The sequence below is a fragment of the Hetaerina americana genome, unplaced genomic scaffold (genome assembly GCF_022747635.1).
Source record: "Hetaerina americana unplaced genomic scaffold, ioHetAmer1.1.p SCAF_3, whole genome shotgun sequence".
Classification (NCBI taxonomy): domain Eukaryota; kingdom Metazoa; phylum Arthropoda; class Insecta; order Odonata; family Calopterygidae; genus Hetaerina; species Hetaerina americana.
In genome coordinates this window covers 32304173-32329242 of record NW_027286874.1, presented here as the reverse complement: position 1 = coordinate 32329242, position 25070 = coordinate 32304173, and the positions used below count along the sequence as shown (strand labels likewise).

Sequence of the window (25070 nt, the reverse complement as noted above, 5' to 3'; positions counted from 1 at the left end):
GTCTTTTATTTTCCCTTTTACAGCGTTTACTGACTGAAATATTCTTAAATCTCTAGGTATATAATTAAAAATTAGCGGTACAGTAACCTCCAATTTTTTTCTACCTTGATTTGTATGAAATGTTTTTGTTATATACTTAATATTGTCCCTTATTGGCAATTCCTTTTTATTTAAATCAGGTATTTTATATTTGTCATAAAAATAGTTTCCTATTATGATGGAATATTTATACAACCTGTCTACAGGCAGGATTCATTGTTAAAAAAAAACACTAAACGTTAGATTCCGTGAATTATACTTATTGATTTATTAATTATACTGTGACTGATAATTACGAGGGTAGGCTGAAAAGTAATGCACACAAGCTTGTAGATCGCGAACGAAAACAAATTGCAAGATCTGGCAAAAAGTACTTTGATATACAATTCTTAGGTTTCAGAGTCATATATTTTCATTTTTCCACTTGGTCACCGTTAAGGCTAACACATTTCTCCCAACGTGTAACAAGTTTTTTTCATTCCGTCACAGAAAAACTCTTCCTACTATTCTCGAATATCTCTGAGCTTGATAATGGTAATCAAGTCCATTAAATAAGATGTAGGTAATAGGACGAAATTGCCGCAAGAGTAAAGTAATCCACTATGATATTTGGGGGTTATAAAAATACTCTTGGTTACGCACATAATAATTTTGACCATCAAAGTTCAATTTAACAATTATTTTTCCTAAAATTTACTCTCAAATTTGAAAAAATGTAAATGATAAAGTCTTTAATGCATTGAATATTTCTTGAAAACCATTAATTTTGGAACATTACGTTTAAGTGACCGTTATTTTAACATTTTCTGTCTATGACCGTGTACTTTCTGGAATCAAAAAACGTTTCGTTCTGTGAATTTCTCTATTGTTTACTCTTTTTCATTGGTCTAAGTGAACATAAAATTGAAATAATTCGGTTTTGTGTTGTTATAAATATTACCATATATTTTGAATGACAGTATTATTATGAGCATCTAAAAATACTCGTATTACACCCGATTAAGTACGCGGCATAAACTACCTCATGTTCCATGTACAGGTATAATTACTTTTTTATCTTCAAATATTTTACAATACGATAGAATTTTCCTCATGGGATATTAGTTTATGAATTACTCGTATGTGTTAATACACAATTATTATGCTATTAAGGTTTTACAGCACATAGGCGTAATAAATACTTATCCGACTGCAGATATTACCGTTATACTGCATGACTCACATCTCCAGTGTTTAATTAGACCATACTCCTTGAAAATCTAATTATGTTCATTCTATAATAGTAATAATTTAATTCCGGGCGTCGTGTATTGATCCTTACATGAATTCACAATGAGCTTAAACCTTCTTTACAAGCGGACAAAAGAACGTTATCGTAAAGATATTGAACTAACATAATTTGAATTTAAATTAATTAACGTTCCCATAGAATTAAGTCCATTTATATGTTGTCATTCCTGTGTGTACGTATACAAACAGTGGCAGTCAGTAGCAGACAACACCCTTGCTCGTCATTGACATTACAATGCTACAATCTTGCATTCCGCAATCCGCTCGTCCGGATTACAATGCTACTATTTCAGAGTGTAAAAATCTTTCGCCTTCACCGGGATTGGATTGGATTTTTACCCTATGAAATTGATACATCGTAATGCACATTTAGCGGAAGACTCCGTTAAAAGTTACTGTTGCGGTACCTCCCGCAGTTTCTTGGAATTTTCCAACCGGATTTCCGCTACCTTAAGTGTTAGTCGGAGTCATCTAAAAGGTTGAACAATTATACCTATCGTACGTGTATGACTCTGTATTGCTTGATATTTTAATTTACTTAATCCCTTCCACTTATTTGCAAGCCTTCTTCAAATTCACGAAAAAAGAGTGTTTTGAAAAATCACTGACTTAAGATCTCTAATTCTCTGTTGGATATTTCTCATAGAATTTAAATAATTTCTGCATATTTACTTGAACTATAGCGTAAGTAGTTAAAGTTAAGTCAGTGATATAACTCGTGAGTTATTTTAATTTTAAAAAGAAATGCAAATTACTCTGTGTGCATTTATCTTCATATGAGGCTATTGAGATGATATACTCGCTTAATATGGTCTCAGTAAATATTTACCATGACTTATTTGTGGACCTCTGCGGGTCCAAGTGCGAAGTAATGCGAAAATAAAAACGCATTGGAAATAATAACTCTTCCCTTGAATGTTTTAGTGGAATGGATGTCTGAAAGGTCTTTGAGTATAAGGCAGCTCACTGTAGGATACCGGGTTCAAAACCAGGGGTGAATATCTTAACGTAACCCATTATATTCACCGTTCACTTAACCATATATTTCTAGGAAGCAGTAGGTGGTACCGTGAATTAAAATCTCTCCTAAGCACTGAGCGTTAAATTTGCAAGGCATTTTACAAGGCGACCTTAGTACGAGCTCTGCTCTCACCCTGCCATTTTTCTTTCTGATAATTATGGATTAGCTGCGGTGGTCATTGAGCTTGATATCATTATTCTTGTACCAGCACCACGAGGCCCATCTTTTATGTGTAGGCACTGAGGTAAAATGAGGGTTAGGGTCAATGAACTTTCTTTTATGAGGAGGGATATTGCGATTAAATCACCAACCTTGAGCGAATCTGTAGTCCGATTTCAACCGTGACTCCGAGGATAACCTCAAATACGTTAGCGTAACGGCCGAAAATGAATATTCAAATTCGGTTTTATTTTATTACATTTTGTTATAGCATGCATTAAATTAATCACTTTTACCTGTAGTGTTACCTCTAAATATTGTCAGTTCATTGCCATCCATGTTTCAAATCTATACTTGATTATGAAAGAGGGTGTTGTGAGAGAGACATTAGTATATTAATCATCATTCAGATGTAACTTGAATGCTCAGATTTTTTTTCAGTGTAATGGAAAAAAATTAAAATATCGAAAAAAGTTCGCCTTTCCAGTGACAATCTTCCCTGCGCTAAAAAAGTATCCATCACAGATAATGTTGAGCGACAGTGACGCCAAGCAGGGCGTAATTTGAGTTCGCTCGAGGCAGCAACGGTTCTTTCATTCCCTCCCTCTCCCAGACAGCCATCGGAGCACAATTGTTCTCCGAGGCAAGCCAAAGCTTTATGGAGAATCGCTGGAGGGTAAATGGAAATGACTACCTTGTCCATTCTTGATGTGATACGGAAATGTGATTGTTTTTTTAATTAGGGAGGAATAGTAACTTACAGAGTGAAATAGAAATGTTGCCTAATAAATTCCTTTTCATTAAAAATGATTGGCCTGCCTTCAGTTCGGTAAATTTGTGTAAAGAATTCTTAATGGTACATACTCTAAATAGTTACTATCGCTATCCGTAGATGAATAGTATAGATTTTGAAACTGTGAATTTGTTTATGGATGTATTATTCTTTCTAAACTTAGTGACATTCAGAAATTGATTATTCTATAAGTATTCAGTAACCCTAAGCACTTCGCATGCTTTATTTTATTTTGAACAAATATATTCTAAATATCTTGAATATTATGACATTTAAGTATTACTAATGCATCTTAAATGCCGGATTAGAGTCAATTATCAATTGTGCAAAGACCTGCCAAGCATCTGTGATAAGATTTTGCAATAATGTGGGAGTAATAGTAGGAGAAAAATCTTAAAGTGCGTTAATTAAAAAAGGTAATCCAACAAAAATGAGGGAAAGAAGAGTACCCACTGGTTAAAATGTCTAGAATTTGGAAATCAAAGATACAAGGTCTGTCCCAAAAGTAGTATGACTGACACCAATAAAAAAATCATAGCCAGAATTGGTATTTTCACTCTAATCTCCGAAGTAGCCCTCTCTTTCGTCCACATACCGATGCCAGCGGGTTTTCCACCTCTCGTTCGCCTCGTAGAATGTAGTGCCCGGAAAGCTGCTAAGCTCCCTCATCACGGCATGTTGTAACGCTTCCGCCGAGCCGTAGTGCCGTTCTTTCAGCACGGATTTGAGGCCGGGAAGAGAAAGAAGTCAGGAGGGGCATTGTCTAAAAAATTTGGATTCTCACTCATATGGGCAAGAAGCTCTTTGCAGATCCGCGTGCGAGTTTCCTTCTACTAGTCCGAGAGCACTCGCGGCACTGATTTCGCGCACTCTTTTTTCATGTCCAATATTTTCGGTCGCAAGTCGATGCACATCAGTTTTATGGTTGGCAAGTTTATCAGAAACCATGCGAACACATAATCTGCGACCCCTATCCAACAAAGTCTTCACTCTTGTACGATTTTCGTCTATATTTGAGGTCGAAGGGCGTCCTGAAAGTTCAGAGTCTTCAACATTTTCTCTACCTTCCTTAAACAACTTGTGCCACTCAAAAACATCCGATCTTTTCATGGCGTTATCACCATAAGCTACCTTGAGCATGTCATGAGTCTCTTTCCCGGTTTTGCCCAGTTTCACGCAAAATTTGATGACGTAACTCTGTTCCGGTTTATGACGGAGCGTAATAAGGTCACGTTATAGAGCTTTCGCAAACGAACGTCTGCTCTCCACAAAGGCTGGGAACCAACTGCCACCACCTCCAACATTTCCTGAGACTCCCCTGTCTGAAACCCGGCCAGAGAAACCGCCGTCCATCTGGGAAAAATAAGTCCTACTACCTTTGGGACAGATCTTGGGTAAGGGCCATCAAATGAAAGAGGGAGCGTTGTTTTCCACAGAATTTGTTTGGTATGCTACAACGCCTAACACCGTTATACGCCATAATCAAGATATAGAAAACTTCCAGGAAGTGAAGCCTGATCCTCTAAGGTTTATATAGTGGCCAGTTGATGTGTGAGAACGGTTAAAAAAAAAGTAATTTGCATATATTAAGTAGACTATTTCCACTTGGACCAGGTAATGGCCGTTGCATTTCTAGATAAAATGGTCATCAGAAAATAAAGAATAATGTAAAAATGCGTTTTAAATGAAGATGAAAATGAGGGAAACAAAAGAAATAATGCTAATCAGCTGTAGCGTTACCTAATACATTTGCTATAAGCTTCCTATAAGTATACTTAAAGTCGGTTTATGTGTACGTAAAGTAGTAAAGTCCAAAATTGGTTTTGGTCTCTCGGGTTGTAGAGGTCACTCCGAAATAAGTCGTGTGAAGTTAACACATTCATGGTAGGAGAGCCAGTTTCATTTACTGTGGCTATAGTGGTGGAAGTTCTGATAACCGGAAAATTAACCCCTTTAAAATGGAAAAATGAGTGGTACATTACAGAAACGTAGGATATGGTAAAGAAATTAATGAGTGATGAATTAAAGAAAGAATAATTATTTAATGAAAATATGTACAAAATTAAACATAAATAGACCACAGTGTATATTTATTTGAACAAATAACCTGAACTGGTGAAAATGTGCAATAAACTGTTAGATCCTAAATTTTTATAAAAATATATGAAAAATTTATATTCAGAAAAAGAATAGCCTCATTCAGATGCATGTTTATCAATGTCTTGAAATCTGATCCAATTATTCTATGAGCAGAGAACAACCTCTCAACACTACCTATGTTTGGTGTTGAAGCAGTTGCTATCCGGGCATCATCTCTAGCAAAAATGTCAATCAACTACGACCCAAAATTGATTCAAGCTCCATGACCTAGTTATGAAGCACTCGGAAATGCAGTGGATTTGTAACTTAGGGGTCTACAATAGGATGCGATGCTTGAGGTCTCCATATGTTTTTATTTCTGCATTTGTGCATATTGTTTCGGATTTTTGCAAAAATATAACAGTCACTCAGGGTGAAAAGGGAAAATGGTATTGAGAAAGGTGATTCTTACAGCATCAAAAAGAAGGAAGTGTGAATGTGGATAACGATGCATATGATTACATAATTTAGATGACTTCTTATATCTGTCTCATAAAGTACGTATTTTCTGTACTGTGGTTACTGAACCGAAAAATTTAAATTGATTATTTAATTTTTTCTGCAAAAATAACTTCCATTCCGATATTTAGTTAGAAAATGTTTCTCCACGGACGGATGTTTTGAAAATAAAAAAAGGTTTTAGGAAGAAATATGAAATAGATGTGTTCGAGTTTATTGAGATTTTTTCTCATATTGCTGTCATTATCATTTTTTGAGTAATTTCATCCAAACCAATTAACGAACCATCAAGACCAATTTTTGTTAATTTAAAAATTCTGCCACTCCCAAGTATATAAATCATGTTATTCATATCGTACATATGGAGAAATATTGGTAATTATTCATTTAATTGTGAATGCATATTTATTTTACCATAAGTAGCCATGGCAAACATTAGGAATCCTTTCGAACAGAAGCTGCAGTAATCGGCCCCTATGAAACGCGCATTCAATTATTTCCAATCGACAAACAGTGCAAAACATAGTATAATAATGGAGGAGTGCCTTATTGGTACTATAGATAACTGTATAATCACTCTTTATTAGGGATATATATTATTTTTTCGTAGTTTTGTATAATGTTGCTAGTAACCCATTTGCTGTTTTACAGCTGCTCATCTAAACTGTAATATTTATGTTCTGGTGTGCTTTATATCGTGTACAATCACCTTATTTAACTGTGTATTTATCTCTCAGAAAAATAATTTTGCTATTCGTATGTAAAACGACAGGATTCAGTTAAAATAAGCGGGCCTCGATTCGAGATTTTAATTGATTTTAAAATTTTCATGAAGTTATTATTATTACTGCAAATAAATTTCAATTCTTTGCAAATATCTTAAACGGCAAGTTTTTGTTTTGTAGAGTTAAATATCCATAAGTGAATTTAATCGAACGAATTCATAATTCTGCAAGAATTTGATGAAATGATTCGATTTATTTCACCGTAGAAGAATTGTTTCCCCTGAGGGTGCCTCGGTGATTTTCCAAGTTCGCGAATTCCTTCTTACGTACGTAATTATTGTTAACTTTCTTTCATAGTTATTAATGCCAACTGGTTTTCCAAATTTATTGACTCGATTTTTAAAAATGTGTCATTAATGTATTAGGTGATTTTGCATGGCTAGAATTTGCCAAGTGGGTTAATGTCAGTGAAACCAATGAATAGTGTAAATTATTTTATTAATAGGATGTAAAATTGATCTTCCTAAAATTGATCTATGGTCCTATTTATATTTTCAGCCTAATGATTAAAAGACAGTAATTTATTGTTGAAAAGGGCTTTGCTGTTTTTCGAAGTATTCTCTATTTTAATCAATATACTTTTGCTTGCGCTCGAACCAATTTTCGTAACGCTTTTTCCCCTCCGATTGAGGTACCTCCAAAGCATAGTTTTTGAATGTATCTACGGCTTCTTCAGGCGCCGAAAAACGTTGGCCACGCAATTTTCACTCGCAAAACTGGAATAAAAAGAAATCATTTGGTGCTCAATCAGGGGTGTACGGAGGATGACCCATCAATGCGACGTTTTGGCGAGTCAAATAGGTAGTTGTTTCACCCGATCTGTGTGAGCTTGCATTGTCATTATGAAGAATGGTCCTTCGTTGCCGCTTGTTTTTCCGTATTTCACCTAGCACTTCTGGCCAAAAAATGCTCGTGTACCATTTTGAATTCACGGATCTAAGTTGCTCTTACGGTACGGTTGCCACATGCCCAGTTATTCCGAAGAAACAGGCGATCATTTGCTTCGATGTGTTTCGTGCACGAATCACTTTTGTCAGATTTGGAAGAAATATACTGTGGATTGCTGATTTGTTTCGGGCTTATACCCATAGACTCAAGATTCGTCATCTCTGTAGATGTTATACACAGCTTTTGATGCACCGCGATTGTATTTCTTGAGCATTTCTTTGCACCCATTGACACGAGCATCTTCATGAACTAATGTCAAATTTCCGAAATCCAATGCGAACAAATTTTTTGCACAGCAAAATGTTCATGTAATATCTTTTTGATGCTCGTCATACGAATCCCCAAGGATGCCTCAATATCACTATAAGTCACATGACGATCTTCCTTTACTAGTTCTTGCACAGTATCAATTTTTTCTGGTGCAACAACTGATTTTGGACAACCTTAACGAATTTCATCGCCGAGCAAATGGCAGCCATGATGGAATTAGTTATACCAGCAATTCGCATTAGCAAAGGATGGTGCTTCATTGCAAAAAGTGTAATTGATCGATATACTCCTGTCTTGATAATCCACGTCGAGAGTCGTAAAAAATCATCGCACGAAAGTGTTCACGAGTTAACTCCAGTTTTTTCCTGAGACAAAATTTTCGAGTCACTGTAAACAATAGATGTTTTAATCAAACGACAAAATGTTCTGAAGAAAGCTAGCGTTAAAAGGGTCAAACTTTCAGATGAAATGTCAGATGACGCCTAAAACACTTCGTGTTGTCAAGGCTCAAGATATAAATAGCAACCCGTAGTACGCAACACTACAGATTTTTAGGGTTTTTTTTAGGTATGCTTTAATTTTTTCATTTAAATCAAAGTCAAACTTGAATTTTTTTTATTTATTTACACAATTACGTTGCAATTAGGCAAATTTCCTGGTGGCAACGGTCAGGTTAGGTCAAAGATAACTACTAACAACGAAAATTACATTCGAACACATAAAAACAGATAAGAGACAAAATATTTTTACATAATGACACTTCCACATCACATACAAACAAACTTCCACACCACATACAAAATGCCGACCACATCACACACAAACAATATTTTCAAAACTACAGTGAAGTTTATTACCCAGTGGCTACTTTACATTTAAACTTAAAACTTCTAAAATTGGATGGAAAGGGCTCAAACAAACCTCCAGGCAGCTGGTTCCAATCAATAATGGTTCTATTTAAAAAAGAGTATTTTTTCTTATTGGTTTTTTGAGTCCTTATTTTTATTTTGTGGCTATGGTCGTTTTTTCCCTTAAAGTTAGGCTTTTCTATCCCTTGCCATAAATCTTCCCACGCTTCGTCCTTTTTAACTATTCTATGCATCGCGCCTAACCTGCTCCTTTTTCTTCTATTTTTCAAACTCTCCCATTTCAATACATCTAACATATCCGTGACACTATCTGTTCTTTTGTACCTTCCGAGTACATATCTTGCTGCCTTTCTTTGAACTTTTTCTATCTTTTTAATATGTCCCACCTCATATGGATCCCATACTATGGAGGAGTATTCTAGGATAGGGATAACCAGTGCCTTATATGCTCTTTCTTTTGTGGCTACGCTACTTCCTTTTAAATTTCTCATCACCCAATGCAATACTTTAAATGCCTTCCGTGTCAAATTATCTACTTGGACTCCCCACCCAAGATCCCTAGTTAAATAAATGCCTAAATATTTGCATTGACTAGTACATAGGATTCTTTCTCCGAAGAGAGTGTAAATTTCCTTTTCTGCATTCTTTTTATTTGAAAATTTAATATGCTTACTTTTACTTATATTAATGCCCATATTATTATTTGTAACCCAGTCACCAAGGCGATCGATATCATTTTGTAATATTACGTGGTCATTTACATGTTCTATCCGTCTGTATATAATGCAGTCATCAGCAAAGAGTCTTATTTGGGAATGTAAGTTGTTTGGTAGATCGTTTACGTAAATTAGGAAGAGTAATGGCCCAAGAACACTACCTTGTGGAACTCCTGCTAATACGCTCGCCTCATTTGAAAATGTATCCCCTAATTTTACTTTTTGAGTTCTGCCTCTGAGAAAATTTTTTATCCATTGTTTTACCCTCAAGTCCAATGGTAACGAATCCAACTTTAACAATAATTTATCGTGAGGCACTCGGTCAAAAGCTGCCGAAAAATCAACAATTACTGCATCCACTTCCTTTCCTTCGTCTATTGCGTCGCCGATGTATTGACTTAAACCCAAAAGCTGCGTTTCACACGAGTATCCCGTTCTAAACCCATGTTGGTGTTTGAATAGCCATCTATCTCTTGCCCACCATTCCCGAATGTAGTCAGCGATTCTTTTTTCCATTATTTTGCAAACAACTGAGGTTATGCTTACTGGTCTATAATTGTTGGCTATTGTTTTATCCCCTTTCTTGAAAATTGGTGTAATATTTGCTTTTTTCCAATCATTGGGCAAGGCATCATTATTTAAAGTTACTTTGAATAGATGACTTAGGTACAAAGCTATTGCGGTATCACCCAGTTTTAGAATGTCAATTGAGATATTATCCGGTCCCACTGACTGTCTGTGATGTCACGATAAAAACCTTATCCTTTCCCCGCGCCGCTCCTGTTGGTTAGAGTTAAATCGAACCACTTGGTTTTATTGGGTGGGGCGTTAAGTTTTGCCGCGAAACCGGTCTCAGTGCTCTCCAAGCTGTAGAAGAGGCAGGACTTCAGTTATTGTAAACCTCGGTGCATCGACCGTGTCACGAAAAAATGAATCCACGATGAAGCTACGTTATGCGATTGCTAAATTTTATGTTAAGCTTAAAAAATCTCTTATTAGACTAACAAAATGATTCGTTTGGCTTACGGGGTCTCGGCTCTGTCCTACTCACAAGTGTCGAGGTGGTTCTTAAGGGAGACCTAGGAAGAGATTCACGACGGACAACGCTCTGGGCGGCCTTCAACCAGTAAAACCGAAAACAATGTGACTCTTGTCCGACAATTGTTGGACTCTGACCGTCGGTTGAGTATCAAGATGGTTGCCAATGAATTGAACTTGACTACTGTTTTGTTTCGCATTGCTCCTGAAGATTTGGCGATGAGGAAAGTGCGCGCCATGCTCGCGCCCAAGGTGTTTGCCACACGCACTACGAGTCCGCGAGTTCCTGGCCAAACACCAGGTGCCAACGCTGCCCCCACCCCCCTATAGTCCTGGCGTCGCCCCAGCAGACTTCTCTTTGTTCCCTCGGATCAAGGCAGCCCTGAAAGGAACCCGTTTTCGTCCATAGAAGAGATCCAATAAGCCGTGACGAAGACCTTGCGAGAGGTCCCCGAAGACGCCTTTCAGGGCGCATACCGATTAAGGCAGAGTCGCTGGAAAAAATGTATAGGGGCCCAAGGACAGTACTTTGAAGAATTTTAAGTGTTTGTGCAAATCTGTTCGATAAATTACTTTTAAAAAATAAGTGCATTACTTTCGGAACGCACCCTGTTTATCTTGGATTTTATCTAAGATTTTTGTATCAGCGTTTTCTGCGATGAATCCCAATCGCTAGCAGAACATTTGATGATCTAATCAATGAGATATAGTCTCCTTTGCGGTTTTGATGCAGCTGTGTAGTGATAAAAATGAACGAGTATGTAGTTAATATATCGAGTTATTTTCCGTCTATTCTTCTGAAAAGTGTTGCTTGTCCTGAGCTGCATATGCTACGTGTTTACCCTTGAGAGTTCAAATATCACGGAGATAGCTGAGTATTTCAGGATTACAGCTAAATATGTTCCGTTTTCATCAACGTTCATCTCAGTCGATGACCAATACTTTCGTGTGTATAGGTGTTGTTTTGCTCATATTTTCTTAGTTTTAGGAGCATATTGCAGAAGTTTTTCGTTTTTTTAATTCAAGATTACCTCCTCTTATATATTTCAATGCAACAATTTCGCCTTGACCGGCGAATAATTTTTACACTCAGAAACTGTTTCGTTGAAATGTTTATTAGCGGATGACTCTGCAACAAGTTACTGTTGCGGCATCTTCCGCAGTTTCTTGGAATTCCTCTTATATAATGATTAGATGAAAGGCCTTATACTCGAGGGAAAGTGCTTTAGTCGTTGGTAGCCCTTCAATATATTTTCTTCGAATATCTATTTTTCCGGCAATTTCGTTGGTTTTAGTTTGAGGAGTGATTGATTTAGGGCACTGTCTCAGGCTTAAATATGTGGTTTATCTTCATACAGAAGAAAAACCATATCTTTCTCCTGTATATTAAGGACTGGCAAAAATAATTCGTAAATTCTACAATTCGCAATTAATTATCCCGCGACCATGGTTTCGCTGCCGCGCAGCATCATCGGGATGCTTATTTTACCATAAATCAACAACTCGCAAGGATGACCATTCCTTGCTATATTTGATAAAATAATATCATTTTTGAATTACGTAAGGAAGAAAACTAACTTGATTTGATCGGGCTAGCGTTATACTCGTAGAAGCTTTTAATGAAATATAATCGTTTCATACATTCAACTAGTGGTCCCCTGAAGTAAGACCAAAAATTCATCGTAACATATTCTAGATGTACAGTATATTCCCTTTTAAATTGCTCAGTGCAAATCACGTGGTGTTTTTTGTTTCCATGGTATGTGCTAAGAATTTTGCTGTGTATATGTTGAAATGAATCTTTGAAGATTTAAATTGTTCGTATGTTGTGAGTGCAAACTTTTCCATCTTCTTAGAGTCCTGTCGACTTTACCAAAGTGATATCGATGTTCCTCGCTTATTTGTTTTCTTGAGGGATATTAAATCTGACCCTTGTCAAATTATTGCTTTAAAATTGCTGCCAGGTGTAATCTAGGTCCGTGTTTAAGGCCTTAAGAATGAATATGTTAAGATCGTTTCAAAAATATTCATTAAATTTGTCAAAGTTCCTGAATCAAATGAATATATTATTCGTTTTGGCTTTAAGTTTGTGTACTTTGTTTAGTTCGGCGAAAATAGCTTTATAATCGCTAACGTATGTAGTGTGGCCATTTTGGTCAGTTTGTTTTTTTTCAGCCCGAACTTGAGAGCCTTGCAAGCCTCTCAGGTTCTGGCTGTGGTATTATTCATTAATACGTTTAGAATGCAAGGGAAATTGACGGGGACGAATTAATAAAAGTGAAAAGTATGATCAAGACAGAATATAGATAACCATACTGGAAACCGCGTAAGGATTAAGGAGATGTGCTAAATGGTAGTAGGCAATTTAACCTCACGTTGCAGAGGACCACTGAACTGCACTTTTGTTCTGGTAGAAACATTTCCAGTTGAAATCATCATATCTTACGGCAAAAACCCATCATTTTCATTTCATAAGAACCTCTGGCGTGGAAGTTTAAAATAAAGAAATGAATTATCTTGACCAATTAGGTTGTGTGTTTATTTGATTTTCATTGGTATTGTAGAATTTTCCCTTAAGATTTTCAAATAATGGGGCATATCCTGAAATTTGATTGTGGAAAATATGGATGTTTTTGGTATTAATAATTGATGGTAAACTCACATGAATTTTGACAAAATTAAGCTATTGTGGCATAAATAAACTAGCATTGAAACTGGGTAGGGACGATATAGCATCTGAAATTTCCAAGAAATATTCGACATTATATGTTTTTCCGCATTATTGGCTGTCACTAATCGGTTGTTTTTTTGTTTCCGACTCTATGTAGACTTGGATGCACTGTTACTCCATTTAATTTGTGTGAAACAGAAAATCATGCTTGAAATTCAGTTGTAAGAAAAACCAGTTTTTGTTGAGTTTTTTTATTAAAGAAAAGTGGCCTGGAAAACTGCTGATGAAGACGTCGAGAAAGCGTTGAGATCGAAGAGTACTCTTCTGCTTAATTGTCAGCGAGTTAAAATCATGTCTCGTCCAATTAACCTGGGGAAAATGTTAAAATGTCTTCCCTCCTGTAAGTCTAATTGGAGCTATTGAAAGGCTTATAATCACTTCAGTTAATTGGTGTAAATTTATGACAGGAGCGTCAGGACGGTACTCTTATAGCTCGTCGTGGCAATTCCATTTTGCGCCTCCCTGGTCGTGCTACATTTTAGGTCGTCTCTTTAAAAATATGAATTTCGTAATGGAGATACAAATAAGGAAGTAGTGTATATTTTTTCTTGGTTATTATCTTGAGTCATCATTATATGTTCCCATAAGTATAATAATACAGGAAATGTAATGAAAACACATTCGCGTGTTTTGTGTTATAAAAAGTTAGCAGTCGAATAAAAAATATTTGAGAGTTTTTGCACTTCGAAGTTTTTTTGGGATGAGAAAACAAATCTGTAGGAATTATTTGATTCAGTTCTTGAATTGGCGAGAATTTACCTGTACAGCGAAACAAAAGTTGGTGGATGTGCCGCGATCACTATCCACCCTTGAGTTTATGCAGCTGTTCTCACGTGAAAAACGGGCTGCGTTCGCATAGGATACACTGCCCTTCCCAACACTTCAGCGTTTCACGTGACTTTTTACAGCATTCTGTCTTGCGGAGAAAGGTACTTCTAATTCCTCAGAGCGAGGGCTTTTTGAAGTATTTTTTAGATAAATTATTTATGCTGGCAACATAAGGGGGTCGGAATGCATTAGTTTCGCTTTTGTATACAACTTCATATCCAGTTAAACGTTATTTGGTTCAGCATTCAGTGATCCCGAAAAATGTTTCATTAATATTAATATGTTTAGGTGTCAGATACGGAACTCGCTCTAGGCACTTACTTTACCAGGAACCTTATGGGAAATTCGAAATATTCCTACTATTATTTAATGGTGCCGTATACCCTTAAAACCAGTGTAGAGTATTCTGGGCAAGGACTAGTATAAAAACCAGCAACATATTATAATCCATATTTTTATTGCCATCAAATTTTACAGTTTTACTGGTATGTACTGCCACGCTGTTGTTCGAGGAGTATAGATTATATTTGCTGACGAAGTATTGGCGCTCATATCAGAGCTGTACGTGAAGTGAGTGTCTTGAATGAGATTTGGGATGCTCGCCTCAGAGACCTTAACCGCGCAGCCGCGCCGCTCTTCGCTCCGTATGAATCACCGGACATCCGTCCCGACGAGCGATATTGATTGTGACACGTGAAGGACCGAGGATGTAAGGGAGGAGGGGCTTTGGAAACGTGGAAGTGGATTGAAAGAGCCGAAATCTTTTGGGACGTTTGGAGGGCGATAGGAAGGGTTTAGGGAGGGGAATATTGGGGGAAAGGATTGCGAAAGAAAGTAAAGGGTACTGAGATATATGCATTTCTAGCATGTATGGTTGTTTGTGCTGTAGATGGAGTGGTGGAGCAGAACCATGCCTATGTTGAGTAGCGTATTATGCTCAATGGGCACGTGAGTAAGATGAGCTATGCTTCGTTCCAATGGAATGTAATATCCAAAGAAAAATAAATTTCCCAAATAGTGCTTTTTTTGTATTCTATGAACCATGAAATTTCATCTGTGATTGAAATTATGGATTTTAACAAATTTTATGTCGCTATTAATTTTATAGCTCAGTTACATCTAGCATTGGAACTGCAAACATTTGCTAACTCAAGCAATAAGACTATTCATTATATGCCAATCGTTATTTTCAAAATATAGGTTTTTTATGGTTCTTGCTTAGCTGGTTCATGCAAGTAATCACCATTATACCTCTTTATGGAAATTTTAAGTTTTTATTTTGTAATTATCTCCCGCTGTGGATTGTTACCAACGAATATTGAAATTTTCAGCCGGTATTTGAATCCAGTGGTAGCTCTTTGTAAAATCCTTAATATAGTTAGTGACAAAAGCGATATAATTAGTCAAGAGCGTTTGAGTTTGAAAAATTCACCTTCAGTTAAAAATTACACAGGTAAAATGAAAGTGCGGTCTGTGAGAGTAAAAGGTAATAATTCAATCGCTGCTGTGCGCTGAAATTATTTTATGTGTTTATTTTTCATATACCATATCTATTTATTTCGTTCTGAGTTAAATTTTTCGTTGATGCCATAATTTAATATTGCGGAAGTGGAAAAGTCGTGAAAGTTGAAGCAAACTAGGGCGTGTGTGTGTGTGCGCGCTAGCGTGCGTATTTTCTCCCGGGCTCAAATGTATACATTGCAGTGGGATTTCGATTGAAGCGTGCTCCGGTTTCATGAAAGGTGATCCTCAACTCGGCCTCCGGTACGCAGTGTAAAGGATTATGGCGCCGCGCTCATCACTTCTCTCTTTTCTTTTCCTCCACGGGAGCTCAATATTTTTCGCAAGAATCCAGAGGGGGTGCCACTATCACCACCAAACCACACTCCCCACTTTCGCCTCTCCTTCTCCTCCAGTTTCAACCGAATCGAAGTGTCGTGTTGCAGTCTTCTCTTCTCGCTTCCGTTTGTGCGGGAGGAAGAAAAAAAAACGGCGTTCACAGAACGGCTCCAGTGAGCTTTAAACCTCCTCCCCCAGACTCCTCCCGACTGTTTTCGCTTCCTTGAGTCGTCTGAAGCGTGTCGCAAAAGCGCAGATCAAGTCGCAAAAAAAGAGAACCCTTCGGAAATCCCTCATTCACGGTCAATCCCTTACTCCGTTGCTCTTGGCGTTCGTCGGTTCTGCCGTTCTTCTCAAGCGTTGCCTACAGTTCATCATTCCCAAGAGGTACGACCCACGCCCATTACCGCAGGACACAACATTACTGATTTATTTTCTGAAATTTCTCCTTTCTCGGGAAGACATATCTATGTACGTTTTACGCGTTAGTGGCAATTGCGGCTACGTTTCGATTGCGCATGGTTGACTCGTAAAATTTGGGGGTCATCTTGGGTTGAAATCTGGATTTTTATCTGGTTGAAAGACATTCCATTCAACATTCAGCGTAGAAGACCGCATTTCGCTATTGTTTTTCCTAAAGGTTATGCTACCCTGTTCTAAAGTGAGTCTCGCATCATCGTCTTGATTCTTCTCTTTTATACTCCGATCACGTTGCTTGTTTTTTGGGGCTAAGTGTCCCATTTTGTTTTCTTTGTGCATGAAAAGATTTACATCTGCAAATTCTTTTTGCTTACGATATGTGAAGACCTGTACTAACTATTTTTGTCGGCAACTAACCTGTCCAATATTGTTGTCAGATTCAATTTATTTTAAATGCTCTAACAAAATGAAGTATATTTCGATGATTGATCTATTCACAATTGGTTATCTATCCACTGCTCTGAGCCTTTTCTCCTTCAAATAAGACTTAAAAAAACGCCTTTTTGATAGCCGAGTTTCTTAAATGACCTTGACCTTGGGCGTAATCTAACAATTTTCTCGCCCAAATAGAAAATTATCTCTTGGAAATGCCTTTCCTCTTAAGGTGCATGAAATATGTCACTTCCGGTGAATGTTCGCGGTTAGTGGAAAGTTTACTGGAATCATTGGAACTAAGTTCTATCGTTCGCAACTCAAGTATCTAGATCCTTTCCTTATTCTTAGTTAGATGATTCAGTCCTAATAATTAGGGTTAAGGTTCTTCTGTGATTCATGGAATTTTCGCGCATAATGTCACATCGCCGTAATAAGCTACATCTAAGTTTAGATAATCAACCATCGGTGAAGCAGATACCTATCGCCGTAATGGCTGCGTGCTCTCATGGGGAACACTTATGTTCCCCTGTACCAGTGTCGTACAATTATCGAGAAAACGTAGTGTCGTGGATAGTTTGAAATATGATTCATCAATATGCACAAATAACTGTATTTATAAAAAAATATTTTTTGCCAATTAAATTTCAAAAGTAATCTGGAGTTATGTATGGAGATAAAGAATTATTTTCGAATGCCTACAAATCTCCCGCTCTCTATGTTCATTGGCTCTACCGGTATTCCTCCCGACTTGACTGGGTTCCTTTCTTCCCCGCTAGATGGTACAGCGGGTTGTTTTTATGTGAAAGACCGCCATTATTTGAGAACGTTATGTTAATTACCCATTTGACAACTATAGGTGAAGGTTAGTTTTTCATATTTTACTCTGCACGGCGGAGAACTCAGAGCAATTTTCTCGGGTTTGCTGAGGGAAAATCGTCAATGACTAAATGTATATAAGGTCAATATTTAGGATCATTGGGCTAGAAAACGTTCATATGTATTCGTAATTAACGGGTTTTTAAATAAATGGAGAAATATATCTCATTGTTTATTGCATTTACATTGATTAATTTTGAAATGTCTCCATTAAGTAATAGAGTTTGGAATTCTTAGCATATCGACACCCAAAATCTATGATGGAAAGTCGTCTGATCATGTATTCTGTTTTTCCTGTGATGTATTGTCCTGTAGGATTTTATTGGGTGATAAAACTTATGATAATTTAATCTGTGCTAACGTTTTTCTGACATTTAACATTTTTGTAAAAAATTAGCAACTATTGGCGATTAGTTGAAATTGAATCAACCAAAATTGAATTATCATTCCTTTCACTTCCCTAATTGTCATTTCTCTTTTTTATCAATATTCTTGACTTCAACATTACAATTTACTATAATATTAAAAGCGAAAAATTTTGAGCCTATACTTTTATTCATCTTTCATCCATCCGACGTTTTTGAAACAGTTTGTAATTACGAAAGTTTTCATTGTTTATAATAAAATTAACTAGTGACTGTGAACTGTCGATTATTTTGTAAAATTCTCTTCGGTATTTTTCGGTTAAAATTTTGTAAAAAATATTTAGAATACAAGAAAGTAATAAAAGTCAGCAACATGCCTTTAGTAATGGCTTTAAACTTCTCATAAGTATGACACCTGAGTATGTTGATCAAAAAATAACAGAGAGGAACTACATTTGGATTTTTCGTAGCGCCTGAATGTTAAGCTGTGTACATGAAAAACAAATAAATGGTCACTGTAATGCAAGTAAGTAAAATTTTCGTTGCGTTTAGGAAGCGGGGGTGTATAAGCCAAGACTGTGAAAAAATAAAATGCATCCCTAGATTAAAACACGTAATACATGACATTATTACGAAAAGAGTAAACTTGATGGAGGTTGCAATTGGTAAATGGGAAGCCTTGGTATGACTAGGTGATGAAATTAAAACTATTGTAGGGAAGCAACATTGTTGATTATCACGTTTGTATTTAGTAGAGTAATAAATATTACATAATAATGCTAAATTATAAATCTATATTTATTCTTACCAAATGCTACGTTTGGATAACGCATGTGTGGAGAAATTGAGGTGCTGGTCAAGCTTGATTTTTCTTCTTAATCATTGCTTACATAATTTCCATTCCTAGCACCTTTTCAATGTGACTGGCCTGCAAAGCATAATAAAAGCATAAGCATTGGTTTCTTTATTTATTTGACTGTTACAATTGTTTTCCCTTTTAAATTGTGATTAATTTCTCGTGTTTGACTTTTACCGTTGTGAAAAATATTAACTTAGTCGTAAATGAGTATGACATGTTTCATCCGCAGCACCTGTCTGTTTTGAGGTTCACAATTTTTCACTAGAACGTTAGCCTACTGAAATACTAAATATTTTTTATAACTATCCTATTTTTCCTGTCGTATGCTTTAACTACGTATGTATACGTTTATCATTTTTACGTGCTCAAAGGTATTTCAAATGTATCTTATGCATTTAATTATTTTAAAAATACGTATTTGCATGAGAATGTTCACACTTTGTCCTCGCCGTTACCAGACGAAGGGCAAAATATAATTGCTCCACCTATGATTATGTAAAAAAATAATAATGAAAGATCGAGACCGCAATAAACTGAAAATATATTGACATCTTTTTTTCTTCTACGTCTTATGTCAGTGTATAATATGTTTCTCTGTATTGCTTTAGTGTTAATGTAATTTAACTTTCGGCATTAACGAAGGAGAATATTTCGGAGAACGATGCTTACTTTTCCAAACCTTATACTTCCATATTTCTGCATTGGAAATTTCCATGTGTACTCGTTCCAGGTCTTGGAGATCCGGGGGTGGAGGACAGGAGCCGTGGACCGAGGCTGGCACTTATGTTCCACCAGATGTGAATTCTCGACTGCCGAGGTCTTCCACGTCTAATTCGGTGAGTGCTCTTTAATATTTCGACCTCTCTGAGAGGAATCCGGTGAACCTTTAAGTATTAAAGCGATGGAATTTGTGCTCGTAAAAGACTTTCCATATTTATAGCCCGTTTCCATGGCTCATCCGTCTCGCCACTTCCGTAAATATTTAGGTTTTTGGTGTTAATGGGCGCATGTCTAATCGGAAAAATATTTGTATGTAACACTGTTGTGATATTCATGCGTCTATTAAAAGGATCGTTTCTCTGTTCGTATGTGCATAACTTGCCATTCGTAATGTACGAAACGGAGTGACTCCGATTGCGATGATACTTCGCGCCCTTTTCCAATTCGTACCCGATGGGTTATAACTTGTGACATGAGTGGGCATAAGGTTTACTGGCGCTGCCTGCCATTTCGTCGGTCGTTAAAAGTTCCATCGCGTGCCCACCAAATACCCTAACCGTCAAACCGCACCACATCATTTTGATGCACGTCAAATATCTGTGAAGTCGAGAGATTGCTCTTGTCTGTCACGTGGGGTAAATCGAAGGCACCATAGTTTTAGAGTCGAAGGGTGGCTTTCTACCTTATATGTGAGACGCCCACCCTTGACCTTCACCCCGCCAACTTCCCCTTTACCCTCTTTGTCGAAATGGCCGTTTTCGCGAAAAGTTAATCGGGATGGCTCGAGGGGAGAGAAATATGAGGGTGCGCGTTTGTGTTTGCTAGCGAGAGAGGGTTCGGGTAGTGGGGGCGAGTGAGATTTGTTTGAGGGGAGGAAGAGGTGCGGGCTCTTGTTCCTGCACCTGACGGAGTTATTCACTAAAAATTTAGCCACGGGGTAGTGTGTGGGTACCCCCGCCCTCTCGCCCACGCAAACCCTACCACCCCTCCTCTCGGAAATCTCACTCTCCATACGCCCGCCCGCCATCCCCCCTTAATGCACAGCGTGAGGTGTCGGCTGTGATGTGCGTGGTGAGGAACAGATAGGGAAAATACGCACGGGAGGGGGTCAATTTTCCTCCCTGCCACTCCACGCACCCTTCCCCGCACCCACTCCACCCCGTCCTCCTCCCTTGCTCCTCACACGCCATCGCTTCCCGTCCTCCCTCTCCTCCCCCACTCCCCCTTCCAGCCCACAACACACCGCGCCTCGCGATCGATAGCGTGGGAATTGCGCAGCATGGAGACCTACGTCCCTCCCCCGTCGGCCCTCCTCCTCGTCCCTTTCCCATACTCCTGACGTCACTGCCGCTCCCGCAGCGACTGCCCCCTGTACAGGGGTCCGCGCACCTCGAGCGAGAATGGCCGTGCGGTGTAGGCGGTGCCGAAAGGTGATTGGTCGTCCCGCAACCTGAGAGTCATGCGCTGTTTCGAGTTTGACTCTCTTTGACGCATGGTGCATGCATACGTACTATTTTGAATGACTTCCTTTGAAGGCTGTTGCCAGGGATTTCCTCCCCACGTTTCAGAATGAGCCTGCACGTGGTGGTTGACAGAAGTTCTTATGGGATAGGTCCTATAATAAAGAGGACAAATGAGGACGAATGGAAATATGAAGAGTCACCTCTGACCCATGAACATCGATAGGAACTACTCAATAAACCTGCATAATTTATTGTTTATGCAATTATATCATATCGAGTGTTTATGAACTTCGCATTATCGCCTCTATACGTTCGCAAGTCTGCAGTTACTATCTAAAATTTAATGTAATTTTGTAGCACATTATTCTCAAATCCTTTGTTCTCGGTATATATTCCAGAGGAATAGACCATTTTATTCTCCAAAATGACGCTTTTTGTTAAATGAACTTCCTGTAGAGGCTTATTGGATTAGAAAATATTAGTGTGCTCATTTTCGTGTTTCCCACTCGGTCTCATGGCTGCTGAATGTGATTTGTTGTTCCCGGTGAAACGTTCGTATCTCCAGGAACTTCTCAGTTTCTCCGTTCTCCGTGATGGCGTGCACACTTGACGTTGCCTTGACATGGGGTGCTTCCGATGCTGCAACCGCAACCCTCTAGCGGCGGTCTGCCCAAGTTAGTACACCCGCATTGCGCTCTCCAGCCTTGATGTGAGAAATCAGCATAGAAAATTGGCAAGAGTTTAGTTCTCACATCTTGATACGTATATGATGATTGATTTTTGTATAAGTGGCTGCCTCTATGAACATAATTTTAATGTCACGGGTACTAATAATAGTTTACATGTGCCTCCTGAATAATGAAAGTATTGATTTTGGTTTTCAAATTACGTGAGGACATTTCTAAATGTCGCTCCTTTTTTAAGTAACAGCATCAACACCCCGATAATCATGAGAAAATTATCCTTTTTCCATTTTTGATCGAATGATTTTTCGTTTGGAATCCAATCTATAAGAACCAGCACGCTTCTCTTCCGCATAGCATTATTTTTAAAGTTCATGAATTTCTTATCTTCATTTCGTTTTCAAAAGAGATTGTTATGAGCAGTTTTAGTTTTTCTAAGATATCTATTTCTAGAGAATGATTGCTTTTCTCAATGAAAGGGAAATATTTTGTACGGAACACGTGCAAGTATGTTGATTAAAATCGATTACATACTAATTTTATTTCAATTAGATGCATAATTCCATCCTTTCCCCGTTCCACTTGCACCCTTAAAAATGCGAAATCTTTAAAGTATTGATTATCCTGTAAATTATTGGATTATTATTTCTAGTCAATGAACCTGAAGTTTAGATGAGACGTTCTAATCAGAGAAAAAGGAAATTATGTTGATCGAAGTACACGCTTGAATGCATTTCACTGTCGCTCTATTAGTAAATATATTATGAGGTTCAAGTTGAAGTTGCATTTAATGCATTCGTCAGTGAATGAGTTATTCGCATAATTGGAGAGATTTTAAGATACATACTCCTAATACCATCCCTCTATGCCCTTTGCCTATCACTTCTGTTGGTGGCTATATCCCCTTCCATTAGGACGCTTGCTTGATTATAAACAAATTTAAACGCAATATCATTCAAATAATTTTGGAAACGTGCTTCCCATGCAAAAATTATGGTATGATTTACAATAATTTAGTATTAAAATTTAGGTTCAAAGTATTACATCCCAATGTCTTAACTTTATTAATGTGTATCTCCTCGAACTATGAAAAATTCACCCAATTGCGTTGGGTAAAAGCTCCCTTTGGCGATAAGAGGTATCGTTTTGCTATATATATACTATCATCAACATAACATATATATATTTTGCAATTGTTTGGGACTTGTGTGCCACCTGACAGTGTCTATTAGCACATGTGTATTAATAATAAACGCACATACACACACACCATGTACACCGTAATCAACCCGAAGGTCGGTTTGGTAGGTGATGGGAAAGTTCACCCAGTACTAAACCCTACGGTGTGAAATCACACATCAGGGTAGCGGGTCCAATTCCTTTCCCTGTGCCTATGGGCTATGGTGTCTCTGGAAGATCTGGTACCCGAAAAACCATACAGCTTGGGTGGAACTGAGGGTGCCCAGAGTGGTTTGCACGGGAATCGAACCCGGTAGAATAAATAAATATATTCATAAATAAATACACACATACATACATATATTTATATGTATGTATGTGTGTGTGTATGTATGTATGTATGTATATATATATATGTGTGTGTGTGTGTGTATATATATATATATATATATGTATGTATATATATGTATATGTATATATATATATGTATATATATATATATATATGTATATGTATATATATATATATATATATATACACACACACACACATATACATGTTGTATTCTAGAAAAGAAAATATTCAATATAAATTTCATTTTTATAAAAAAACGGTTGACATTAATTACCTATGCCCCAGCCTGTACAATTTGATGTATTTAGCGGTGGGTTTGTCATCCGCATAAGTGATTCCTCAATTTTAAACGTACAATTTGAATTTTTCATTTCATTTATGTCATTCAGGAATTTCAATTTTTATTGTACTTCCATTGTTTAATCGTTCCATTGGACTTGGTCATGACAGAGTTCACAGGCCGGTGTAAAAGTTTTCCTTCGGAGTTTGATAATGAAATGCTGGCATGTTCAATGAAAGCAATTTGAATGGAATGCCTCTGCGTTTCCTCTGCATTGGAATACACTGCTCCGCCGAATATGAATCATTTGTCTGAGGATATACGGTTTTGAATCCCGTCTCGCTTATAGAGCTCATATTGCCTTGGTTCGAAGTTGGAGTTAATGGTGCACAAATCCTCAGCCTTCAGAGCACCTTAAATCCAATTTGGTTCCATCACTCTGACTCACATATGTGATGAATGAAATTGTCTTTACTCCTTATATCATCCTACCCTTCGGCATTGGTAACTTTTCCCCATCCTCCTTGAGTAAACTTTTAAGCCTTTTCCCCACGAGTCTTAACAATTAGGACTGCAGTGGTGAGCAGTCATGCTTTCTTGAGCGTTTTTATCTCCGTAATACCTCCTCGGATAACCTCTCGTGATGATGTGGGTTCAACCGAGCGCTCTCCTCTGCCTACTTTGCCGCTTTTCCACCCATCAGATTTCTACGCCCCTTCCTCCTCGGCAACCACTCCTACTTCCTGCCAAGGACTCCCTTGATCCCACCGCCTCACTAACCCTTCTCCTATTTAAATCCTTATCCATCTCGTCTCTCCTCATGCCCCTAATCCCCTTCTCGCTCTTCTGTGTGCCGTTCCTCTCCACTTCCCATCGAGTGGCTTCCTCTCATCATCCCATATCCCCTATCTTGTTCTCGTCTTCCTTCTTTTGTTTATGTTTTGCTTTCCGTTCCCTTCGTTCCATTTCCGCCATATTGAGTATTTCACGGCATTCTCTCGTCTTTGAAGGGCATCAGTTTCGGTCTATGAATTATTTTCCTACCCGCTCCGTCGCTTCATCCGTCGGGCTTCCTTTCATTTCTTCTTTTTTCCTTTCTTTGCTTTCGTCGTCCTTCTGGACTCAATAGACGCTCCCTCTCCCGAAGTGAGTCGAAGACTGCCGTTAATGAAGTTATCTGTGAGATCGTCCTTGCAGTGTGTTTGTGCCCTGAGGCCCATGTCTTCAAAGGACGGAAAGAATTCGCCATCTTTGTCCGCCCTCGTCATCGTGCTCCTGGATGTGCTTACAGAAATTTATCGGTCGCTCTTTTTTTTGCCTCTCCCCAGTTCTGGCCATTTTCTTTTCGAATATTATTTTTCTGACTCCACCGTGAGGTTTGATGTTTGGCTTGAGGGATAAGTATTGATGAAAATTAACGAAGTATTTATTCACTTTTAATGAGATTAAGAATTATTCATTACGTATGCTTCATTTGGACGAAAATCGGGATATTATTGATCATAATCTAAT

At 37.8% G+C, this 25070-nt stretch overlaps 1 protein-coding gene across 2 annotated transcripts in view; it reads left to right on the top strand.

Moving 5' to 3' along the window:
* The window catches only part of LOC139690930 (adenomatous polyposis coli protein-like), a 342509-nt gene that overhangs the window by 73707 nt on the left and 243732 nt on the right, over nucleotides 1-25070 (top strand). For both annotated transcript variants that reach the window (XM_071588565.1, XM_071588564.1), the window contains exon 3: nucleotides 19610-19715. In XM_071588565.1, the coding sequence (XP_071444666.1) occupies nucleotides 19610-19715 (106 nt within the window). The remainder of the gene's footprint in view (nucleotides 1-19609; nucleotides 19716-25070) is intronic.